This window comes from Gracilinanus agilis, chromosome 5, assembly GCF_016433145.1.
Source record: "Gracilinanus agilis isolate LMUSP501 chromosome 5, AgileGrace, whole genome shotgun sequence".
In the NCBI taxonomy this organism is placed as follows: domain Eukaryota; kingdom Metazoa; phylum Chordata; class Mammalia; order Didelphimorphia; family Didelphidae; genus Gracilinanus; species Gracilinanus agilis.
Genome location: NC_058134.1, coordinates 109970714 through 109994020, shown reverse-complemented (window position 1 = coordinate 109994020; position 23307 = coordinate 109970714). Strand labels below are relative to the sequence as shown.

General features: G+C 40.2%; 1 protein-coding gene across 1 annotated transcript in view; it reads left to right on the top strand.

Moving 5' to 3' along the window:
• The window catches only part of TBXAS1 (thromboxane A synthase 1), a 250491-nt gene extending 229878 nt beyond the window's left edge, over positions 1-20613 (top strand). Inside the window, exons 10-13 of the mRNA XM_044678622.1 lie at positions 1874-1965; positions 14055-14192; positions 18100-18262; positions 20318-20613. Coding sequence (XP_044534557.1) covers positions 1874-1965; positions 14055-14192; positions 18100-18262; positions 20318-20392 — 468 coding nt within the window. The 3' untranslated portion in view covers positions 20393-20613. The remainder of the gene's footprint in view (positions 1-1873; positions 1966-14054; positions 14193-18099; positions 18263-20317) is intronic.
• Positions 20614-23307: the final 2694 nt, after the last annotated feature.

Genomic DNA, 23307 nt, shown 5'->3' with positions numbered 1-23307 from the left:
GAGAGAAAGACGGATAGATAGACTGATAGATTGACAGACAGGCAGTGACTGAGACAGATGGGTAGATAAATACGTGTGCTTATAGGCACACATATACATACATATGGTAAATGTTAATACCTCACTATTCAGATAAGGAAACTGAGGTTCAGTTACAGAGAAGGTAAGTGGCAGAAGCTTAGCTGCTTAGTGGTAGAACTGGGGAGAGAACCAGGTGCTCAGGTTGCCTGTACCCCACTCTTCAATGTACTCTTGCTGCCCTCTGCTGGCAGAACTGATCCGTGAAGCTTTTCTTACCAGTTTCTCCAAAAGGAAGAAGCCCCGGAGAGACAAAGTTCTGTTGATACACTGTGACCGGCTCTCCTTTCTGCTCCTCTCCTGGCTTGGCCTCTCTCCTGTCTACCCCAGACAGACTAGACTGAATGCATTTGGATTAAATTTGCATTTGCAAATTTATAACATCTGCATTTTCAAAATCGTAGACTAGATCATATGCTTTGGACTTATAGAAGCCTAGCGTTGGAAGAGACCTTTAGAGGTCATTTGGTCCATGCTGTTAGGTTCATTCAAGATGCATTTATTAAGTGCCTACTCCGTGCCATGCATGTTGCCAAGTATGCAAAGACAAAAATAATCCCTGCCCTCCCTACCTGTTTGGGGAGACCATATATACAACATAGAAGTAGATACAAAATAAAAGCAAAGCTGAGCTGGAGCCAACTCCTCCCATTCGAGAGCTGATTGTTAAATTTTAAATGTGAGCATCTATATATACCCCAGAAATAGAATAATGCTACAAATCGTGGCTCATTTTACTATTTGTTGATTATCTAGACTTAAGAAAATGATGGAGAACATGTTAATAATTCAGATTAAACTTGAGAGTATAGGATGTATGCTTTTCTTTTGGGGTGGGGAGAGAACCTATTGTTAAATATTTATTAGCATGTTCCTGAATACAAGATAACTTTTCAGCTTACATGCTACTGAGGGGAAACAACATTTAAACAATAAATATAATATATATAAAGTAATTTGGGGAAGAGGGAAGACAGTAGCAAATTGGGGGATCAGGCTATATTTCAAGGAGGAAATAACAGAAGCTAAGACTTAAGGAAAGCTAGAGATTCTAAGAGGTAGAAATAAAGAAATGTATTCTGAGTATGGCAGATAGCCTGTTCAAAAGCATGGAGATGGGAAATGGAACACTGCATACAGAGAGCAGCAAGCAGTTCAGTTTCACTGAACTATACTAGAAATGTGGTCATCTAGGCTATGCCTAAAGAGGTTGTCCAGGAGCACAGAGCTAACAAGTAGCAGAGATAGGATTTGAATTCAGATCTCCCTGAATCCAAGTTCAGCACTTCCATCCACCATGTCTAAGCTCATATGACTGACTACTATAATGGCAACACCAGAACTCAAACTTAGATCTGCTGACAATACTTCCATCATTTTTTTTTCCAATCCACCATGCAGTTTCCCTGGATCTCATTATGATCCAGAGATTTCTTTTTAATTTAAATTAATATTTTACAAGTTGAAAAAAATGTAGCAATTGGCACTGAGCCTGCCACCTGTCTTTTGGGGAGTGGGGAACAGGATTCATCATGAGTCTTCTGCAAGCACAATGACCCAGAGATTTTTAAGCTCATTGTGTCAGCCTGTTTGTTTTGAGCAATGTTGAATACAATGTAATTCCAGTATGAGAGAACTGTCCAAAAACTGTCTTTCCATTGAGATTTATGTTTTATTTGCTTTTAAGTAGAGAGTTTGTATTTAAATATCTGTGGTAGCAACTTGAAAAATATGTAAAAGCTGAGAATTATTGGGATCTTTTTAACATGGTGTTCTTTTCCCTGTGTCCTTATAGGCTGTCCCAAAGTTCTGCACGCTGGAAGAAGAATTACCCTACCTGGATATGGTGATTGCAGAGACCTTGAGGATGTATCCACCAGCTTTTAGGTAGGCTAAAACTAATAAGATGAAATTCAATGAGGATAAATGTAAAAGTCTCATATGTAGGTTCTGAAAAATTGGCTTCAGAAGTATAAGATGGTTGGATCCATTCACAACTCCACCAGCAATGCGTTAATGTGAACTGGAAAGAACTCCAGGAATTGATGCAGAGCGAAAGGAGCAGAACCAGGAGAACACTGTACACAGAGACTGATACACTGTGGTACAACCGAATGTAATGGACCTCTGTACTAGCAGCAATGCAATGACCCAGGACAATTCTGAGGGATTTATGGAAAAGAACGCTACCCACATTCAGAGGAAGAACTACAGGAGAGGAAACACAGAAGAAAAACAACCGCTTAAACACATGGGTTGATGCGGACATGATTGGGGATGTAGACTCTTAATGACCACCCTAGAACAACTATCAATAATATGGAAATAGGTCTTGATCAATGACACAGGAAGAAACAAGTGGAAATGTGCATCGGCTACTGGGGGTTGGGGGGGGGGAGAGAGCAAGAACATGAATCATGTAACCATGGAAAAATTTTTTCTAAAAAATTAAAGAAGTATAAGATAGGGAAGGCATTGTTGGGTAGATGTTTTCTGGGAAAAAATCTTGGGGTTTTATTGGACTACAAATCCAATGTGTCAACAGTATGAAAAGGCAACCAAAATAACTAAAGCAATCTTGAGCTCCTTATGCCAGGAATATGGCTATGATAGTCTTACTGTACTTATTGTACAGGGCAGACAGCAGACTTGGGCAGATCACATCTACAGTGCTGCTTTCCATTTTAGGAAGGACACAGATGAGCTAATGGAGTTTCAGGAGGGCCACTAGGCTGGGGAAGGGTTTCAAAGTCTATTGGCATAGGAGGATTGGTTGCAAGAACTGCCCCTAAAGTTTAGCACCTAGAAGAGATTATTGAGGACAGTCATGAGAGCAATCTTCCAAGTATCTGAAGAACTTTCTTTGGGGAAAGTGATTTGATTTGTCTCTCTTGGCCCCAGAGACAAAACCAGGAGCAATGGATGGAAATGAGAAGAAATAAATTCAAGTTTTCCAAAAGGCAAAAACATCCTAACAATTAGAATATTCAAGAATAGAGTGAGGTGCCTTGGAAAGCTGTGGTTTTCTCCATAATGAAAGTCTTCAAGGAAAGACTTGATGGCCACTTTTTGGGGTAAGTTGTATGTAGGGCTCTTTTTCAGGTAGGAGTTGAACTGGATGGCCACTGGTGTCCTTTCCAATTCTGAAATTCTGTGAATCTTTAAAAAATATTTCTGTGAAACTGACTACCTTAGTGATCTTTCCCTTCCCTGGTCTTGTATAATATTTTTGTGGTTCAATCATTTTAGCCCTGACAGCCTCTTTGTGGCTCCATTTTGGGGGTTTTCTTGGCAAAGATATTGGTGTGGTTTGCCATTTCCTTCTCCAGCTCATTTTATGGCTGAATGTTGTCTTGCCCAGAATCATGCAACTAATAGGAGACTGAGGTTACCTCTGAACTTGGTTCTTCCTGACTTCAGGCTCAGGGTTCTACCCAATGAGCCACTTAGCTGTCCCTTTACTTTCTGTTACTAGTCAGTGACCACTCTGTTGTTGTTGTTCAGGCTCGTCCAACTCTTCCATGACTCCATGGACCCTAATATTATACATGGGATTTTCTTGGCAAAGATACAGAAGTGGTTTGCCGTTGCCTTCTCCAGGAGTGGACAGAGGTTAAATGACTTTCCCAGGGTCACACATCTAGTTAAATCCAGATTTGAACTCAGGTCTTCCTGACCAGCACTCTATCCACTGAGCCATCTAGCTGCCCATTTACCACTTAAACTGCCATTTTATTGATAGTTCTCTTTTCGAGTGTCTATGTCTTATTTTCCCCAATTGTCCTCTCTACCCCTGAAGTACAGAAAGTGTCTTATATTTGGTAGTGTAAGCTCCCACAAACACAGACTGCCTAGCACAACACCTTGTGTATCGTAAGCCCTCAATAAATGTTTGCTAACAGATGGATTTTTCTCTGAGTTAATAAGCAACAGAAAAAAAAACAACTGGTGCAGGATAGTATAGTAGAAAATACTAGATTTGGAATAAGGAGCCCTAAGTTCAAATTGTAGATAATAACAGCATAATCACTGGGTCATTGACTTAGAGATGGGAGAGATCTTAGAGGTCTTTGAGTCTGCTCATCCTCGTTTACATATGAGGAAACTGAGCCCCACAGAAATTACAGAGCTATACAGCTAGTAGGTGTCTGAGGCAAGATTCACACTTAGGTCTTCAATTTTAAAGTCCAAAATTCTATCCACTACACTACACCGAATCTCTGAGTCTCTTTCCTCATCAATAAAATACAGATAACACTTAAGAGAGCACTTTTTTTTTCAATTTTTTTACCAATTACATGTAATGAGAATTTTCCTCAGAGTTTTCCAAGTTCTATGATCAAACTTATCTCCCTCCCTCACTTTCCTTCCTCTTCCTGATGCTGGCAGGCAATTCAATCTGGATTATACATGTATTATCATGCAAAACATTTCCATATTGTTTATTTTTGTATGCGAGCGATCTCATAAAACTAAACCCCCAAAACATAAACCCAAACAAACCAAAGTGAAAAATCATATGCTTTCATCTGCATCCTGACTCCAGCAGCTCTTTCTCTGGAGGTGGATAGATTGATAGCATTCTTTGTCCCAAGTCCCTCAGAACTGTCCTGGATCACTGTACTGCTGAGAGCAGCAAAGTCTATCACATTTGATCACCCCACAATATTGCTGTTACTGTGTACGCTGTTTTCCTGGTTCTGTTTATTTCACTCTGCACTCATCCATGAAGGTCTTTCCAGCTCTTTCTGAAACCATCCTTACTAGAGCACTTAATAGCCCAGGGCAAGGGCTTTGTTCTTGGATACCAACATTCTGATTCTTCCCCTAGAAAGAATCTTCTATTTGGCAGCCACCATGTCTAAGCCTGTAGTATAACAGCCATGCCTAGGGCAGGGCTCCTCCATTCAGTTCCCATCTATGGTGCCGGCTCCCCCATCCCAACTCCTGTTAGGGTCATGAGTTCGATGGTCCCCTCTCTAAGAATGCTGCCATCTTCTTGCCCAGGCACCTCACTGCTCAGTTCACTTCTCTTTTCCTCCTCTAAAGGTTTCCTTCTTGTTTCTCTATTTAAATCTTCCTCTAATTTCTTATCATTGTAAGATATTTCCCTGGGGGCACCCTCTCCAATTCTCTCCAGAAATTCCTGTCCATCTCCTCCTTTGGCTTAACCCCCACCCCTCCCTCTTTGGTGTCCACCTTTCCCCCAACTCTCAAGCCTCAAATCTAGCAAATGAGTTGGGGTGAGGGGGGTGCCCCTTGCCCCTAAGCACGTGTAGACTTCTCTTCTCGAAATGGGTGAATGAGAACAATTTGTTCGAATGTCCACGATGGTGGCAGAAGCAGGGCCTGTGGAGGGTCTGGAGAATGGTCAGATATCAAAGATACCAAGGCCTTCTTCTGCATCCCTGCCATGGCCCAGCTCTCCTGACTTCTGTCTTGCTCTCTCGGGCTTCAACGACTCCAGAAGAGCAGACAAGGCTGAGGACTTTGTGCAACTCTGCCCCGCTTCAATCTGCTTCAATCACAAATCAAGACATCACTCTGTGAGGTGGCTGGTCCTCTACCAAACAAAGAATGAAGGGCACCCCTCCAAGAAGTCTGCTTAGCCCCAGATCTCACATCAATCACACCCTTCCTTCACCGAACAACAAGGACAAACAAGGAAAGCAGAAGGAAAACAAGGACATGGGAATCTTAAGATGTCTGGGGACGCCGTTTATTAGCTGGGTGACCTTGGCTCGGTTCCTTAATCTGTCTGAATCTCAGCTTCCTCATCTGTAAAGCTGTGCTAACAATACTTACACTGAGGGCTGTTAGGATCAAATGAGATCGTGGGCATAAAGAAGCATTTGTGACAATGGGCTACATAAATGGATGCTATCTTGTGCTTCATTATTGATCTGCTGAAATATAGTTTCATGTTCTATTTTTTAAGCCCTTACCTTCTCTGTCTTAGAATCTATTATTAATTATATTAATTATATTCATATATATTTATTAATTAATATACGCATGTGTTTATATTATATACATATGTAAAACATGCATATGTATATATAATAATGGATTCTAAGACAGAGAAGGTAAGGGTTTAAAAAGAAATTTATACACACACACACACACATATATATATTTAAAAATTCCAAGGCAAGGGCTAGGCAATGGAATTAAGGGACTTGCCCAGGGTCAGAGAACTAGGAAGTGTCTGGGGCCAGATTTGAACCCAGGATCTCGTCTCTAGCTCTGGCTCTGGCTCTCTATTCACTGAGCCACCTAGCTACCCCCTCACATTCTATTCTTGAAATTTTTCATACATTATTTTATAATGCAATGCAACTGTTTCAAACCACTAGAATCCTCTTCTTTGGGCAAGACAAAATGATAAGTACGGGGGTACAAAGGCAACAATGAGCATCCCTGCCTTCAGGGAGCTTAAATTCTCCTGGGTAGAACAGTCTCTAAAAGTTTAATGGGTCTTTGTTTAATCTTCCCCAATTAAAAGTAGGTGCCTGGAAGGCAAGGAGCTGTGTTCCAGGACTTCTCTCGGATTTCCCCCAATAAGAGGCTCTTTGGAGTGAACAAAGAAGTGATCAGATTCAGGGCTATGTAAACAGGAGTAAGACAAACTGATTTAATCACATGCCATATGTTCAACTCAGCACTTTAAGGCATTAATTTTCCAGACATGAACATCATTAAGATGTACTGTTTGCCTTTTTTTTAAAAGAGGGAATTATACAAACTTGAAGATACTTTTCTGAACAGCTTTTCAAATGGATAATAGCAAGTAAAACGTAGCTGTTCTCTCTGAATGTTCAGCATCCAGCAGCAGGTACTGTAAAATCTTTCAGTGGAGCATCTGCTTTGTTATTCCACAGATTAGATCATGTTTCTTCATGCAGAAGAAAGATTAGTCTGGTTCTGCTTGACCCCAGAAGGGCAACTTGCTACTGCAGCCTGTTCATCATAGAATATTCTCCCCTTCTCTCATTAGTGGGTCCATCCAACAGCCTCCATTTTGTGGAGAAGCCCTAGTCCACCTGCCTTCCTTCCCCTCCTATCCCTATTTTTCCTTTCTCTGGATTTCATTTCTTCCTTTTTTGAAACCTTCTCTTGGCTTCCCTTCTGTGTGTTATCTCCCCTTATTGGAATGTAAACTCCTTGAAGGCTGCGCCATCTTTCTTCTCACTAGTGTGTGCTTAGTTAGCATCCTGCCTTGCATATTCCAAGTGTTCAATAACTGTTTTCTTCCTTCTTATTGGGTGGAAAGCAGGTTGATAGAAAGAAAAACTATCTAATAATGAGAATGGTATTGAAACAGAATTAGCCGTTTTAGGAGGTAGTAAATTCCCCATTACTGCTCAGAAATGTTGTAGAGGGGATTCATATTTCAGGTGGGGTTGAACTAAATGGCCTCAGAAGTCTCTTTCATCTCAAAGACTCTATGATTCCTCTTTGAACATGATAGAGAGACAACATGTTACAATAGACAGAGCATTGGACTTGGAATCAAGAGCATTTGGGTTCGATTCCTGCTTCAGATAATTAACCTCAACCTCAAGTTTCTCTTGTTGTTCAGTTGTTTTAGTGTGCCCATCTGGGATTTTCTTGGCAAAGCTACTGGAGTGTTTTAACATTTTCTTCTCGAGCTTATTTGACCGATGAGGAAACTGAGGCCAGCAGGTTTATTAAGTGCCTTACCTGGTGTTTGAATGCAGATTTGAACTCAGGTTTTCCTGACTCTAGATCCAGGATTCTATCCACTGTGCCAAATAGCTGCCCCTAATTTCCTCTTGGAATCATACAATTAGAACTGGAAAAGACCTCAAAGGCTAGGAGTCCCAAACCCTCATTATACATCTACACCAAGGAACCTGAGGTCCAGGAAGAGAACGTGATTTATTTACCCAAGGTCACTCCACTAGTATTGGGGATAGAATCTGAACTCAAGTCTTCTGATTCCAGTGTACCCCCCATAATAATAGCATCTACCTCACAGGGTCATCATGAGAATCAAATGAGGCAATATCTTTAAAAAGCTCTGCAAACCTTTAGACATGTAACTATTACTAAGATAACTAATATTGTCTCATTGTAATAAAAATACAGAATACCTAAAGCAGATAGGCTTTACCCAGGTGCCCCTGACACTGGCAATAAATGGATTTTCATTTCAATTAAAAGATTTGTTTCATTAGAAACACAGATCAAGTTGATTTCATTTATTATTTTTATTTAAGGTATGTAATGCCAAAAGGTGGTTTCTAAGTTAAAATATGTAGCATAGGGGCAGCTAAGTGGTTAGAGATAGAGATAGAGATAGAGAGCCAGGCAGTCCTGGGTTCAAATGTGATTTCAGCCACTTCCTAGCAGAGTGACCCTGGGCAAATCGTTTAACCCCCATTGCCTAACCCTTACCACTCTTCTGTCTTGGAACCAGTACACAGCCTTGATTCAAAGATGGAAAATAAAGGTTTAAAAAACAAAAAACTTACAGTATAGGCATCTCAAGAAAAAGAACCCCAAAAACCACACAAAGTTTGGTGGGTGAGCAGATGGAAAGGGAAGTGAGAATGCCAAATGCTTGACTGGTTCATCAATAACAGGTCATGTATTCCGCAATATTTTCCCTAAACTTGTTTCCTTTTTTAACAAGGTTACAAGGCTTACTCTATTTAGGGAAAATATTGCAGAATACATTTAGACTGTACTGTTAGTATTAAAAGGATGATGTGTGGGCATTTAGAAAGGGAAACAGTGATCTCCAGGAGTAAACAAATGTAACTCCAACAAGAGAAGGTGGAACTAAACCTCATTTCCTTTGCCACAGACTTTTGATAACTCTGGGAAATGCTGCGGTTACAATCTATCTGGATTGTTTTAAGCAAAGCTATCCGTGTAGACTAGATGGAGAGATACTGGCTGGAAAAGAGTCATTTTGTGGATTCAAAAGGATTGGAAAGACTAGATCCAAAGAATAGTTAATCATTAATATCCTCTTGAAGGGAGTGCCACCAGAATCTGTCCTTTGTCCTGTGCCATTCGATATTTTATCAGTGACTTAGAAGAAGAAATAGATGACATGCTTATCAAATTTGCAGGTGACACAAATGTGAAGTAGAGCTTATCAACTCAGGGCTTTTTGGCAGTATTATGAGGAATGGCTGAGCTGATACCCAGTTCCCTTCTGGCTGTTTGGAATGGGGGAGGGAAGCACAAAAAAAGAATAGATGACATTGAAAAATAGCAGGTTGAAACAGCATTTTGAGACTGGAGTTAGAAAAGCTTGGGTTCAAATCCTACTTCTAGCTGTGTGGTATCAATTTTCTCATTTGTAAAATTGGGATAATATTTATTTTCTGCTTCACAGGACTGTGGTAAGACACAAATTAGATAATGCATGGAAAGTATTTTGCAATCCTAAAAAGTACCCATAAATGCCAGTTATCATCATGATGCCTCATCTTTTCCTGCATGCAGCTTTGACCAGAAAAACAAGTCTCAGGAAAATGTAGGTCCCAACATTTTAGGGAAACCAAAATGAAGGAGAAGTTTTGTATTTATGAAAAAGCAGGACTCCCTTGATTCAAAACTGACTTCTTCCTTGGAAAAGGGGTAGAGATCTGCACTGACCTTTAGATCTGGAAGAGAATGGCATGTTACCACCAGATCTTAAGGAAGCAAAGTTGAGTAGGTACAGATCCTCACATGACACCTGGCTGGGCCAGAAGTAGGAGATTTAAAGACACAGGACTTCTACTTAACTTCTCTTTCTCCCAATTCTCTCTCTGTCTCTCTCTGCTGCAGGATGGAGCAGTAAGGAGCATCCTATCTCACCGTCAAAAAGGGAAACAACCAGTAACCTCTCCTTCCTTCTCCCTCTCCTTTCTCCTCTGTCTCCCCATGGCCTCAAGGGAAGCCTAGTCAGATCCATTGCCAAAATCCTGAAATAATTGTCTCATATTGTTAAGCTTATTGCTGAAGATTCCATTCTCATCATATAAGCATCATTTTTAATAGATTTACATGTTTATCCAGAACTGTCATTTCCTCTGATAGTCCTTATGTCCTCATTAAACAGTCCCCATTAAATATTTTTCTCCCACACAAAATTGTTTATGTTCAAAGAGGGCCAGCCTATCAAGTGTTCTACTGAGAACTACCAGAAAAGACCCCTAGATAAAGAGTTCTTAGTCCCCAAATGCTTCTCAACAAAAATAATGAAAAACAGTAGAAAGGAAGAAGACTTAGTGGTACCAGATATCAAATTATACTACAAAATTATCACCAAAAAAGAACGAACAATTGATTAGTGAGACAGACTAGGAAATGTTCAGGTGGTCTCTAGTATATTCTGTCTATAATATCACCCTCTACCCAAATGTTTTGCACCATTTCCCCTCAAATCTGGTACATGAATTGCCTTCCATGAATATATGATTTGAATTCACAAAGCTAATCTTAAAATTCTATTACCTACTTTTTTCCCTTTTGAATAAGGTATCCATATACCCCCTCTAGAGCCATATTCCAAACACAGGTTCTATCCAACTAAAAGTCTCAGTAGTATCAGGGAGGACAAATTTGTCTCCTTGAATAAAGATCTCCAACTTATCCTCTTTGTCACCCATTCTTTGTAAGTTTGTGAATATAGGCCATTGGTCTTCCTTTGCTTTATTTCATCCCCAGTGAATTTCTGGGCATCTCTGCTATTAGTCTTTCTACATGATAACTGCTGGTTTTGGCATTTAAGTTGAAGACTATATTTAGGCAGTTTTCTCCATCCTCTTTCTTTTTTCATAGAAAAGCCCTTTTGATTTGATTTGTAAGACTCGGGCAAATACATTCTTTTCCCCCAAAGTTTTATTAATAGCTTTTGTTTTTATATCATGATTTTTTCCAAGTATAGCCACAACCACCCTACAATTTTTTTGGTAACAAAAGGAAAAAAAAGAAACAAAATCAACCAAAATATTGACCACATTTGGCGGCATATACAAATTTCCACATCCATAGTTTCCCATTCTCCAATAAAAAGCAGGAAGTACATTTCCTTACACATGTCCTGATGGCCAACATTGGTTATTATAATTTACACAGAATTCAATTTTGTGCAAATATATTCTTACTAGCTTTTATCAGGTGTACTCCATGCCTGATCAGGAGCTTGCTATTCCTATCTTTTTTTTTTTTTTAAACCCCTACCATCCGTCTTGGAGTCAATACTATGTATTGGCTCCAAGGCAGAAGAGTAGTAAGAGCTAGGCAATGGGGGTCAAGTGACTTGCCCAGGGTCACACAGCTGGGATGTGTCTGAGGCCAGATTTGAACCTAGGACCTTCCTGTCTCTAGGCCTGGCTCTCAATCTACTGAGCTACCCAGCTGCCCCCTATTCCTATCTTTTAAGCTAAATTCAAGCAGGAATTTATCATATAGCTCCTTATTTAAAGGAGTGGGAGTAATTTAGTGGGCAATATCTTCAACCAGTTTTATAAAAGAGATCAACAATACACTAATGTATAGTTTATCTGAAGAGGTATATACAGGAGGTAAACACAGGAGGTAAATAATCAAAACTCAGTAAAGGCATTTCTTAGAGCAGGGGTCGGCAACATATGGCTCTTTCTGCAGGAGCCACAAAGTCAATTTTTTTTCAGGCACTGTTACAGGAGTGCACACTGTGAGCACTGTACGGCTCTCACAAAATTACATTTGAAAAAATGTGGCATTTATGGCTATCACAGCCAAAAAGGTTGCCGACCCCTGTCTTAGAAGCTGGGGAAGGACTGAGATAATATGCTTTGCTTTCTGATGACCCAACAATATAAGAAAGGATAGAGCTTTGAGGGTGTAACATGCCTTTTAGATTTTTTTCTCTCTCAAATAGCAAAATTTTTTAAGGGGCTTTTTGCCAGTGTTGAATTGTAATTAGTTCAGGATCGAAAAATGACCAAGGAAAGCTCAGTATTTGCACTTTAAAAAAAGCTAAAGACCAAAGGGTCCAATATACGGCTGAAATGTGGAACTGATTTTACTTTTTCTTGTAAGCTATAGAGAGATAGGCTCTCTCCCAGATGTAGAAGTTTGAGGAAATGCCCAATCTGATTATCTCATGGTCTCCATCTTTGGCTAATGCTTCCAATGTATGCATTTTGTTGTTGTTTAGCCATTTCAGTTGTTTCTGATTCTCCAGGACCCCATTTGGGTTTTTCTTGCCAGAAATACTAGACTAGTTTGCCATTTCCTTCTCCAGCTCATTTGACAGATGAAGAAACTGACATAAACAGGGTTAAGTGCAGACTTTCTTCTGCAGGCAATAACCAGCACTAAGTGCTTTTGGAGCAAAAATACGTGTCTTTAAAATCCTAGAAATCCACTGGAATCTTTTTATTATAACTCTGATTTAGCCAGGGGATGGGGACTGGGGGTTGGGGGAGATAGGACTAACAATGCATCACAGCAGAGGGATTTTTTATTCTACACATTAGCTATATTATAGGAGATATGATCTGGCCTGAGGTATATTTGTACCTTTTAATTTGCTCAGTGCTAAATTCATTCCTTCATTCATTCCAAAGATATTTGTGAAACACTTAGAATATACCAAGAAATAAGCTAGAACCTGGGAGTGGGGGGGGAGTCAAATTTTCTTGGAAAAGTCAAATTTTCTCAATTTTCATAGTTTTCATAGTCTTTGCTTCAATCTAGGAAGAAGATAAGATAGAAATATGGCTAACTACAACACACATGATTATACAGTTGCCTTAACAAGGTATAAAACAAAATGTTTCATGAGGTCTACTTATGTGAAAATAATTCAATTATTATTATTGTCAAGATTAGAGCATGATTCTTGAAAGTGATAGCATCTGATCTGGGGTTTAAAGGAGTAGAAATTCATCAGAAGACAAAGTAGTGGGAACAACATGGACCAAGGCGTAGGGGCAGGAAGACACAAGGACTCTAGTTTGCCTGGAAAATAGTCCATTGGCAAACATTTATTAAGCACCTAATACATACCAAGCTCTGGAGATATAAAGAAAGATGAAAGACAAGTCTCTGCTCTCAAGGAGGTTCATAGTCTAATGCTTATGTATAACCTATGTACAAACAAGCTATATATAAGATAAACTAGAGATAATCGAGAGGGAAGGCATGAAAATTAAGGACGATCAGAAAAGGCTTTCATAAAAATAAATAAGCTTTTAACTGATATTTAAAGGGAGTCAAGAAAGAGGGGGAGGGCAAGGGAAGGCAGAGGGAAACATCTAGTAAAAAAGCCCAAAGTTGGGGAATGGACTTTCTTATTCAAGAAATAGCAAAGAAACCAGTGTCACTGGATCAAAGAATATGTAGAAGGGTTTAAGATACAAGACTGGAAAAGAGGAGGGAATAGGTATGAAGGGCTTTGGATGCCAGAGGACTTTATATTTGAATAAGGAAGGACAAGTAGGATGGCTTCAGATTCTAAAGGGCCTTGAAAACCAAGAAATGAGTTTATTTGATAGACAAAAGTACGTTACTAAAGATTTTTGGTCAGGCCAGTTTGGAAATATATTTTGCATGATTATACATGAATAACCCAAATCAAATTGCTTGCCATCTTAGGGAGGGTAGAGGGAAGAGAGGGAAGAATATAATTTGAATCTTATAATTTTGGGAAATGTATGCTAAAAATTGTTATTATGTGTAATTGGGAAAATAAAATATTTTTAAAAGATTTTTTGGCTCAAGGATGTAATCTGATCAGATCTATGCTTTTTTCTGCATACTAGAGAAAAGATGGGTGGGGAATATTTTTTAAATCCTTCCATGGCCACATTCAATCTGGCCCACATGAATGAGTACACTGGCCCTGCCTCTGGTTAGTTTTGGTGAAACCACAACTTTTAATGGTCATATAATTCATAGGTGGCTTCTAAAGGTTCAATATTAGCATTGATTCTCTGTGATGCTTTGTTTGCTTGTGGCAGGTTCACACGGGAAACAGCAAAAGACTGTGACGTGATGGGCCTCCATATTCCAGCGGGGGCTATTGTGGAAACGGCTGTTGGCTATCTGCACCACAATCCAGAATACTGGCCAAATCCAGAGACGTTTATCCCAGAGAGGTAGGAAATTTCCTTCTCTCCCTTCTTCCTTTTCAAAAAGCTGCTCTGCCACTGGAGTTTGAGAGTTGAAAAAATAAAATTAGGCATACAGAGGGAATGGGTAACAAATAAACTAATGGAAACTCAGGGGAATAAATGAGACACACCAGTTCAACTACACAGCTACACAGGGAGAGGAAACACAATGTAATTTAGCTGGGGTAAACAAACAGTAACTGAAAATCACTAAAGCCAGGGAAATAGTTAAAACTCAGTGGGTTCTTGATGGCTGGGAGAGAGACTATCAGGAAGTTGTTCTAAAAGGTTTTTAATGTTTTGATAAGGATAGGCTAGGAGGGAGAAGATTGTTCTAAAAGGTTTTTAATGTTTTGATAAGGATAGGCTAGGAGGGAGAGGATTTTCTAAAGTCTCAAGACTGTTACCAACTGCCAAAAGAATGTTAGCTTGGGATTGGCTACGTTGCTCTATCTAAAAGTCAGCCAGCACTGACAGAGCTGGAGAGAGACAGGGGATTTTGGGAATCTCACAATGACCTCCAGATGTATTTGGGACACAAGAACACTTCTGCCACAGCAAGTAAATCCAAAGAGGGCTAAGGAGTAAAAGGGCTTCCTGTTTGCTGTCCACCAACAACAGGAAAGCACCCACTCTACCTAGGTCTTGAATGAAGCTCAAAATCCTCTTCTTGAGATCTCAAAAATAGTCCTCAGGCTTAGTTGACCAGATGCCACCTCTACCAACACACTCCCAGGCAAAACTCTCTCTCTGCCAACTGCTGCCAAGTCTCTAGGGACAAACCTCTCCGAACATTCTGAGTTAGAATGTTCACAGCCTCAACCAGGTTTTAGCTTGGTCTGTCTGCTTTCGCTATAATAAATCTATCTCTAACTTGTAAATTATCTATAACAGCATACACAGTCAGACACTCATGCAACTGGTACAAGTATGTCCCTTCCTCAACCTCTAACTGTGGTCCAGAAGAGATGTGGTCAGAGCCATAGCTAGTAAATATGGCAGCTGCAGCAGGCTGCACCAAACACACTCAGACAGACCAGATAATAGGACATATTTCTCTCCTTAGCTGAAAGGTAAGGGACTAGATGAGGCACAGAATAGACCCTATAAAGTTGGGCATGATTGTTTTATTAGTCACGCAGAATATTTCTTCTTTTTTTTTATGTGAATGGTGAATAAGGTATAGAACACCAAAGAAGACATCAATAAAACTTTTTTTAAAAGTTGTTTGTTGTTTTATTGATGTCTTTTTGTTTGTACATTACATTTACCTATGACTCTTATTTTAGGTGAACTCTCTTATACCAAAGTAAAGCTAATAATACAATAACCTCTTCAAAAATAAAATACATGCATAGAGATATGACCTTAAATTAATCTTTTAAAGTAAATTCAGTTCAAAGGGAAAAATGCAGGGACACAAGACCCAATGGGATATCACCTTGGGACATTGCCCTACTATAAGGAAAGACTTCGGGTTCCAGAAAAGAGGAAAACCACTCTGTGGAAGGAGGAAATGGGGTAGTTGGTTCTTTTGAAGGAACTTAAGTCATGTCAGTGTCCTCTACATTTCAACGTCCTATGGCAAAGCTCCATTCTCCCTGACCTAGTTCTGGGTCTGGATGTACCTATAAAATAACCAAATAGATGCTACAAGTTACACATCAAATTTGGTCTCGGTACTTGTGAGACAACTTGTTCATCTCTGCCTTACTCAGGGAAATTGACTCTTGAGACTTTGCCTATAATATCTTATTCAGAAATCATCATCATTCTAATAAGGGGAGGGCAAAAATTTACCTCTGCATAATACATGTATTAAGCCTGCTTTATAAATCAAAGTGTTTCCAAGCAACATAGTGGAATGGGAAAAAATCATTTACCAGAGGGCAGATGATATGAATTCCCTAAATCACCACTTACTGAGTGACTCTGGCCATGTGAATTAACCTTTATGTGCCTCAGGGACATTGCCCAGTACACAAAGGGTCAAAGGATATGAATAGGCAATTCCTAAAGAAAATTTCTTTTTCAAAAAAGCAAGTTATCAGGAGCAGCCTGGTGGCTCAGTGGATTGAGTGCCAGGCCCAGAGACAGAAGGTCCTGGGTTCAAATATGGCTCAGACACTTCCTAGCTGAGTGACCCTGGGCAAGTCACTTAATCCCCATTTGCCTAGCCCTTGCTGCTCTTCTGTCTTGGAACCAATACACAGTATTGACTCTAAGATGGAAGGTAAGGATTATAAAAAAATAAAACATTTAAAATTTTTAAAGTTATCCACAACCATAAGGGAAAATGCTCCAAATAATTAAAAAGAAGATAAATTAAAATTAAAATAAACCTGAAATTCCAACTGATACCCTTGATGGTAAAGATGACCCAAAAAAAAAAAAAAAAAAGGAAAATGGCAATTCCTGGAGGGGACCAAGGAGAAGAGGCATACTATTACATAGTTGGTGTAGCTATGAATTGGTTTAGCCATTCAGGAAAGCAATTTAGAATCATACCCCAGAAACTCCCATTAACTTGTGCATATCCTTCTACCCAACAAGATTCACCATAAACCACAAAGAGATTAAAGAAATAGAGAAGGATCCAAAAATATTAACAATCGTACTTTAATTGTAGCAAAGAATTGGAAACAAAGTGAATACCTATCAATTGAGGAATGTCTAAACAAATATTATATTGATGGAATGGAATATTATTACATCATAAGAAATTGCAAGAGGGGCAGAATCAGGGAAATCTGGCAAGATCTATATGAACTGATAAGGGTAAGGTGAGCAAAATTAAGAGAACAATTAATGCTATGGTATGGCAACAATATTATGAAGAAAAAGGAAAAGAAAGTGGATTTGTAATTTCACTGGTATAGAGAACTCCCAGGCGAGAAAATCCCCTCTATTGTGTGAGCCAGCACCTTCTCTGCAATTTATATTTTTTAATTTTTTTTCTTTTCTTTTTTAAAATTTTTTCTCATGATTCCATGATTCTTGTTGTCTCACTCCCCTCTTCCCTCCCTCCTCCCAGAGCTGACAGGCAATCCCACTGGCTTATACATTTATATATATTTTTTTTAATTTTACTTTCTGTCTTAGGGACAACTCCAAGACAGAGAGGCAAGGGCTAGGCAAATGAGGTTAAGTGACGTGCCCAGCATCACATAGCTAGGAAATGTCTGAGGCCACGTTTGAACCCAGATTCTCCCAATTTTGCGCCTGATGCTCTATCCACTGGGCAACCTAGCAGCCCCTGCAACTTCCATTCTTAAGGGAAGTGCTTAGGGAACATGGCACCCAATCTCCTTTAAAAGATAACTGGGAAATGTTTAACAAAATAAATAAAAATACAAGCTAGAAGAATGTCTCACTCTGGCCATTTGTTGGCTCTGATGCTCCAGAATTCAATTTGAGGCGTGATTTTAAAATTGTTCAGAGGGGAATGTGGGGAGAGTTTAGCTGGGTGCTTTCTCTAGGTACTATCATCATTTCCATTTTATCCAAGTCACACAGTGTTATAAGATTAAGCCCTGTGGTCTTGACACCACCATGACAGTCTCCTGTTACGGAAGGTGTCACTTATAGAATCTATTCATGGAAAAATACAGGCAATATTTTTTAAAGTGATTGCAGCTATATAGCCAAAAATAGTATCTTTCCAACAGTTAGCTTATTTCCACCCCACCCCCATTTGTGCATCCCCAAATGGACATGTAAAATGGCCAGCTGCGGGTGGCCACCAGAGTCAGGGGATGAGTGTCCCCCTCCAGAAGGGCCCCTCTCCAGTCCCTCTTAGTGGGGAATCTCAGGTCCTCCCCCTGTCCTGTACTCTCTATCCCTAAAGTTTGACACGGAACCAAAAACCAGACCAACAGGACTTCCCTTGCAGGTTTAGCCTGGAGGCGAGACAGCAGCATCTGCCCTTCACGTACCTGCCATTTGGGGCTGGTCCTCGCAGCTGCATTGGCGTGAAGATGGCGATGCTGGAGATCAAGATGACTTTGCTCCGGCTTCTCCAGAAGTTCAGGTTTGAAATCTGCCCTGAGACCCAGGTGAGTCCTTCTCCCTGCATCCTCCCCGAGCCGTCCCTTGGACCCTCCTCACTCCATCCCAGTTCTTTTCCAAGAGCCAAGGCAAGAGAGGAATTTAGGGGCACAATATGAGTGGGCATCATCGGGTTTTTGCTTTGTTTTTAAATTCGCCCCTTCTGTCTCAGAAATAATACTATGTATCGGTGCCAAGGCAGAAGAGCCCTAAGGGCTGGACAATGGGGGTTCAGTGACTTGTCCAGGGTCCCTGGGCTAGGAAGTGTCTGAGGCCACCTTGGAACCCAGGAGCTCCCCATCTCCAGGTCTGACTCTCCACCAAGCTCCCCTCCCCACCCCCTGGCTGCACAAGGGTCATTTGTTCTCGTGGCTCTCTCAGCCAGAGCACTTAGACATGGGGTGTCTGCAAAAGTGGCTTCATAGGGAGGCATGGAATTCCAATTCCAGCCCTTTAACCCGCCAGGTCTGTGTTATAATGGAAGGCACCCTGGACTTGGAGTTGGGGGACCCCAATCTGAAGTCCAACTTGATATTTACAAGTGCGTAACCAACAAAACATGGTGGCTGTGTGTACATTTTAATATATACTTACAGAACTATATATAATAAAAGTTCACAGTTGTACAGTTTTAAAAAAAAGAAATTGTGTGACAAATTGGCCCAAGTAGCACAGTGGATAGAGGGCCAGGCCAGAAGTCAGGAGGACCTGGGTTCAAATATGACCTTGGATACTTCCTCGTGGTGTGACCCTGGACGAGTTGTTTGGCCCCCACTGCCTAGCCCTTGCCATTTTTCTGTCTTAGAATTGATACTAAGGCAAGAGAAGAGAGTTTTAAAAACAAAAACAAGGTGTGACCACAGGAAAAACACTTTACTTTGTGACTCCCATCTTCTTCATCAATGGAATGGAAATAATACTACATGCACCCTGGATGCCTCATGAGGGTGCTGAAGAGCTGTTCAAAAAGGAGTTACTTTAGGGGTTATTTGATTTCTGCCTGGAACTCAGAGAGCTGACAGCAGGTCCCAAAACGCAACATCTTCAAGGGGCAAAAAAATAAAGATCCTTGGACATGGGGCCAGGAGACTCGTCCTCCAGCCCCAGCTCTGCCACCGAGATGTCCTGCAAGTTCAGACAACTTAACTTTTACTTCTCTGGACCTCATTTACCCATCTGTAAAGGGAAACATACTTTATATAGTCTTTCCTCTCTCCAATCCATTCTCCACCAAGTCAGCCAGCCCCCTCTCAGTTCAGGCTCAAGTCGGGATGAAATAAGGCAAGTCACTGAACATTTGGCTCTGCCCCAATGTAACAAAGATACTCAACAAGGTCATAGTGGCATTCAGCTCCTCCGGGAGCCCTCATTTCCATCTAGGAACATCCATCAGCCATCAGGCACCCACCATATCTGAGAAAGCCCATCACACAGAGATGAGACTTGTATGCCCCCAGATTAGGAAAGTGATTCAGGAAAGCTGGAGACAAGCACATTCTTTTATGGAGAGTGAGAGCTGTATCAGGAGGCTAAGAGATCGCTGCTCTAACTACTCTTTTTTTTTTCAATGAATTTTAAACAATAAAATAAAATTGAAATAATTTTTAAATAAACATTACCTCTGGAGTTAAGTATAAACTCTTCTTCTTGGCAAAGTCCTTCTAGCTTTATTACATATTATTCTCCTTTATGCACCCTAGAACACAGTCAAAATGATCTGCTTTCTGTTTCTCACACATAGTGCTCCGTTCTCCTGTTTTCATGACTAAAATATAGTGCTTCCCATTTGCTTTTTAGAATATTGTCTCTATTTAAAAAATGAATAATATGGAAATAGGTATCAAGTTATGACATTTATACAACCCAGTGGAATGGTTTGTTGACTCCAGGAGGAGGGAGGGAAGAAGAGAGAGAAAGAAAATTAATCACGTAAACATGGAAAAATATCTAAAAATTAAAATTAATAAAAAACATTTAGAAATAGAATATATTGAGTCTCCTACTAGATTGGCTCACACTTGATTTCTAACTGCAAGTTCTAATTTATCTGTTCTTTCTTTCAGGTGCCCCTGCAACTGAAATCTAGATCTGCCCTAGGACCCCGAAATGGAGTCTACATTAAGATTGTATCCCGCTGAAAAAGAACTGTGCCCCTCTCTACCTTCTGTTTTTCTAAACAGGAAATTTTCTCAGCTAAAGTCCTTCTCATCCCCGGAACTCAGTATCCCAGGAATACTCCTAATTGAAAGAAACTCACTGTATGGATATCTAACTTACGAAAAGATACATTATAAAAATATATTCTGTGGCTACTTCATATGCCCATATAAGAAATGAAAAATATGATGCCGTGTCACCAGCCCCCTGACATTTAATAAATGCTTCTTGTCACTTGCACTTGATTTTGAATTAGTTGACAGCATTTGAGCTGCTGATCTAATACCAGGGCTTTTATAGAATTCACCCAAAAAACACTCTTGACAAAGTATTAAAGGAAACCACAGGGGTTTATCTTAGAAAAGAAAGGCTACAGATTAGACAGTCGGGGCATAATGACCTCTTCCAGGATACTTAGTCCTAAGAGAACAGTGTTAGAGAGCATCTTGGTCCAAATTATGGGCCCTGGCTCCCGCCCCTCACTGCCCACCCACAGCAGAGGGAAACCTGAGTGTGCCCTGTAGGAGAGAGTTTACGCCTCACCGTGCCTCCTGGCAGCAGAAACCATGGCATACTAAGGCTGGCACAGAAGCTGAAGGAGCCCATGTGGATCATTACCAATAGTGGGATCTGTGCAACGCTCTCCCCAAAGTGTAGAGCCTGGGCTTTCACTCTGAAGCCTTTCCCTCCTTCTCTGGTACCCCAGAGAGTGAAGAGTATAGGGAGGGTAACCCTCAGACATTCCCTTCCCCCCAGAGACCTTGCATCCATACCCTGCAGAAGAAACCAATGGCTAGGAGCAAAGCTTTCCAAGCTTCGTGAATGAGCAAAGGGCTGCCCCAGGCATGAAGGGGGGGTGGGGGAAGTGGAGAAATGGGGAGGTGGGAAGATTAGAGAAGTGGAGGGAAAAAGGGAAGATGGCTTTTATATGTCAGCTAGAAACAACCATTCAAAATTCTGAAGTCTTTGATAATAAGAGCCAACGTTTCTATGGGCAGCTAAGTGATGCAGTTGGGTAGAGGGCAGACCCTGAAGTTAGAAGGACCTGAGCTCAAATCTAGACTCAGACATTTACTAGCTGGGTGACCCTGAGCAAGATGTTTAACCCTGTTTGCCTCAGTTTCCTCATCTATAAAATAAGCTGGAGAAAGAAATGGCAAATCACTCCTATACCTATACCAAGAAAAACTCAAATGAGGTCATGAAGAGTTGAACACAACTAAACAACAAACATTTATATAGCACTTAAGATGTGCCAGGCACTATGCCAAGAGCTTTACAATTATTATCTCATTTTATTCTCACAACATCCCCATTTTACAGATGAGGAAATTGAGGGAAATAGAGGTTGAGTGACTTGCCTAAAGAATCAGATAGGTATTATATATCTGAAGTTGGATTTGAACTCAAGCCTTCCTGATTCCAGGTCCTAATCTCTATCCACACATAGGACAGGGCAGTGGTAGGGAGATGGTGTTTTTCAACATGAATCAATATATTCTTCAACCAAAAGATAACTCATTTAAAGAGTGCGGTCTATATTTAGAACACAATGCAATATTTTCAATTTCAGGTATGGTGTTATTTTGAAATTAATGTTGAGAATTCTTTTTTAATAAGATTTTTTTCTGCTTTGTTGTGATTTTTTTAAAAGTTTGCTGCATTTTTAAAAAATGCATTCCAGGATCATTTTTCCCTCTAGGGCAGCTTGGTATAATAAAGAGAATCCCTTATCTAGAACCAAAATCCCAGGGTTCATAGCCCATGTCTGACACATACTACCCAGGATATTATACAAATCTTTTAGCTTCCCTGAGCCCAAGTTTCCTCATCAGGAAAAGTTTGGTTTAGAATATCTATAAAGTGCCTTTCCAGGCAGAAATCTATGCTCCTATGATCTCTAGATTTATAATGGAAATCAAAGGAAAACAAAACCCTATACATAGAAATTTCTTTTATGCATAACTTTTTAAGACTATTCTCTATGTAAAATATCTCAGTATTTTGAATAAAAAGCTATTTATATTACAGGAAAACTTAAGAGAGTAAGACAGCAATTGTGGAAGACTTCATAGTGCCTCTTTCAGATTTAGATAATTCCAATAAAAAGGTAAGAAATTAAAGATCTGAACAGAAAATTATGAGATCGTATTCATATCTATAGAGCTGAATGAGGTTTCAATGGTCATCTAGTTCAATCATCTCACTTTCTAGAAGAAACTGAAGCCCAGAGATAGACTTACCAAAGGTCACAAAGGTGATAAGTAGCCAAACAGGGACTTGAACTCAAGTCCTCTGACCCCAAATCCAACTCTTTCCACTACACCATGATGCCTCTACATAGGCTCAACTTTGGCTGAGGTGCCGTCTATGTTTCTCTCCATGCTTATGTAGATCATTTCATGAATGGTTATGGCAGAAAAAAATTAATCACAGATTAAGAACTAAACAGCTTACTTCTTATATCCATTGCCACATTCAGACCATTTTCCCATTCACGTAGACCATGCTCTCCCCATCTTCTTTGCACTCATCAATTGAATTCCAGAACATTCTTTCTCTATATATGTCTCTTGGTCAACAATTTGGTGATTGCAACATCTAAGGCGATGACCAATATGGCACCCTGGGTCCATAATTATTTGATCTCAAACTCCAGTTTCCTTTATCTCCATTGCATTCAACTTATCCACCACAGTGATTACATCTGGATCACTTGGGGATACTCCCATCTCTGATCACAACTGCTTTTTATTCTAGCTCCTCCACATTCCTCCATCTTTGAACCTGCCTTTCTCATTCTTCCTTATTCCCCCAGACCATCAACCCACATGTCCTCCATCCAGTCTGTATACAACATGGTTAGCCATTTCAACAATATTTTTCCTAATATCCC